Raw genomic sequence first — 2,449 nt, 5'->3', positions numbered from 1 at the left:
GGAGGAGAGAATCTGTTTGTGAATGTCCAAAAAGGGCCATCGGTTTCCATGTCCATGAGGACATCTCATTCGGAAAGGGCGGAACAATCTGCCCTTAATAATTTAAAGATAGTGACTTTGGATCGGTTTTTAAAAAGCTCTAATAAACAATATTTTTCTAATTAGAAAATATCCTGGCACGCCCGTGTCTCTTCCCTTCTCTCCATCCACTATAGGGAAACGCTGCTATTCACTCCCTGTCCTAAGGACAAAAAGTCTCCAGTGTGACAATAAACCAGAGGTTCCTCAGCAATTTAACACAAAGTAGATAGCGGAGGTGTCAACACTTCTTTGTTCTGTCCAGCATTTATTTTCCTGCTTGTTGAACTGTAACTATTAGAAACTGCACGAAGGTGAAATACGTCTTAAGCAACAATTTTACTTTTTTTTTAACAAGCACAATCAAAATATGGGTTATATGCTCATAAAATGTGTTTGCTTTTATTATCTTTGTTGGTGTTGTTATTGTTGCTATTACGTTTTATTCAGACATGGTAACAAATTATGACAGTGTATTCTTTGGGCTGTTTTAAAACAGAATTTAATTTTTAAAAATCGGGTTTTGGAAGAAACTGCTACCCAGACTGGTGTCCGTGTTTTTTAAATTTTAGGTTGACAGAAATCCAGGCAAAAGCAATGATGCTACCTCCTTCCTAAATACCTGAAAGAGGAGACGGGGGGGGGAGGGGGGAGTTGTGAAAAAAATACTCCTCAAGAAAGAAGAGGAACCCGTGTGAAGGACACATACAAATGCGAAGATCAGGGGTGGGGAAGGAAACACAAAAGCCAACGTATGAATTAAATAATGGAGGGGGGGATAGGGGAGAGAAAAAATAAAGAAAGAAGACACCGCAAGGAAAAGTCAGTGAGAGAACTGAAGGCTGAAGTACAAAGGAAGGGAAATCGCCTTTGCTCCAATTTACAGACTGGTGATTGTCTGAAGGAGTTGTGCTCCCTGTCACCTAATCTCTTCCCTTGGCGGCTTGTTAGCGTTTGGCACGGGGGCTCTGCTCACAAAGCATTATACATTCGATATTCAAAAACCCTCCTTACATATACATCACTTGCTAATTTCGTCAGTGTGTGCACATTTCAGCGACTGATAATAGGACATTGTTATTTAAAGGACAAATAGCTCTGACCCATAAAGAGACAGGAGCTAGTATTTTATTCCCTGCCAATTCCAGTCTGCCTCTTAAAAAATAAAAGTTGGAACGAAAGAGGAGGCGAAATGCTGAATTTCTGCTCAAAACGAAGGAGAAAACAACGGAGAGCAAAGAATGCGATTAAACCACCAAAGTAATGTACAGAGTGCCAGTTTTTCTTTATGGTAAAGCACTGTTTTTCTCTATAGAGACAATTGGATAATACTGTTGAGTTGCAATCCAGAAACCTTTGGGGTCTGCTTTTTTTCTGTTTGCACGTTGTTTTTATTTTCTGAATACTGGTAAATTATATCTTTGCTTTCTTCATGCGCACAAGCCATTTCGTTATGGAAATAATGTTTCTTTCAAGTATTTCAGATTTTCCTTCTCCATCTCGTAGGTTTGTGCATAAGGTTTGTTGCTGTGACCCGCAGAAGCCCCAGCCCTTGGTAAGAAGTCTATCCATGGAAAAGAAAGTCCCAGATCATTTCTATAGGTTACCGGGCTGGTTTTCTTCCTCCTCTGCGCCTAAAATCCTTCTCAGAGATAAATCACTAGTTATTTCTTTCCTTCTTTCCACCCCTCCTCCGCCCCTTGGAATGTAAATTCTTTTAAGATTGAGCTATTTGTAGTCTTTTTTTTTTTCCCCGTAGGTGTCCACTTCTGGGGAGAGCACACGATTAAATAAACATCAGCTGTAGGTACATTGACTCTAAGAGAAGCCCGGGAAAGGGGCGAGTTTTTAATAACCCTGAGAGGAACGTTTATCTCGTTAAAGGTACTTCTTCTCGTTGGTCCATGGAAACTGAGGTGGCTTTGCTCAGCACAGAGGGCGTGAAAGTGAGGAAAGAATCAGTCCTGGTTGTGGCCGAACAGGTAAAGTCTGATCCGGAGGATCTCTGCGCCAGCCCGTTGGACTGGCCGCTATGGCAAGCCAGGCAGGAGCACGGGTTGCCCCCGGCGCTGCTGAGTCCATGAGTCGGGGCAGGGTAGAGGGAAGGATGCCTGAAGGCGCACAGCAGTTCTGGTCGCGGGTAGGGGTGGGAAAGGACCCTGAAGGTGTCCAGCGGCCTCAGGGGGGTACTGAAGGGTGTGGCGGCAGAGGCTGACGAGGCTCCGATGCCCATGTGGGAATAGTAGGGCAGGGGCAGGTGGGAGGGAAAGGGATACGGCAAATTGCCGGTGGCCGCCGCGTGGCTCATCATGTAGGTATAAAAGGCCGGGTCGGCCGGGTGAGGCCAGGTCATGGCTAGGCGCTGCCGCTT

At 44.5% G+C, this 2,449-nt stretch overlaps 1 protein-coding gene across 1 annotated transcript; it reads right to left on the bottom strand.

The window, feature by feature from the left end:
- Positions 1 to 1,948: 1,948 nt before the first annotated feature.
- Positions 1,949 to 2,446, bottom strand: EVX1 (even-skipped homeobox 1; the record flags this gene model as incomplete). The annotated part of the gene is made up of 1 exon (XM_010180769.1): positions 1,949 to 2,446. A coding segment is annotated over one exon (498 nt), but the record flags the coding sequence as incomplete, so codon positions are not given.
- Positions 2,447 to 2,449: the final 3 nt, after the last annotated feature.

The sequence above is a fragment of the Mesitornis unicolor genome, unplaced genomic scaffold (assembly GCF_000695765.1).
Source record: "Mesitornis unicolor isolate BGI_N332 unplaced genomic scaffold, ASM69576v1 Scaffold51913, whole genome shotgun sequence".
In the NCBI taxonomy this organism is placed as follows: domain Eukaryota; kingdom Metazoa; phylum Chordata; class Aves; order Mesitornithiformes; family Mesitornithidae; genus Mesitornis; species Mesitornis unicolor.
This window is presented reverse-complemented; position numbering and strand designations above follow the sequence as displayed.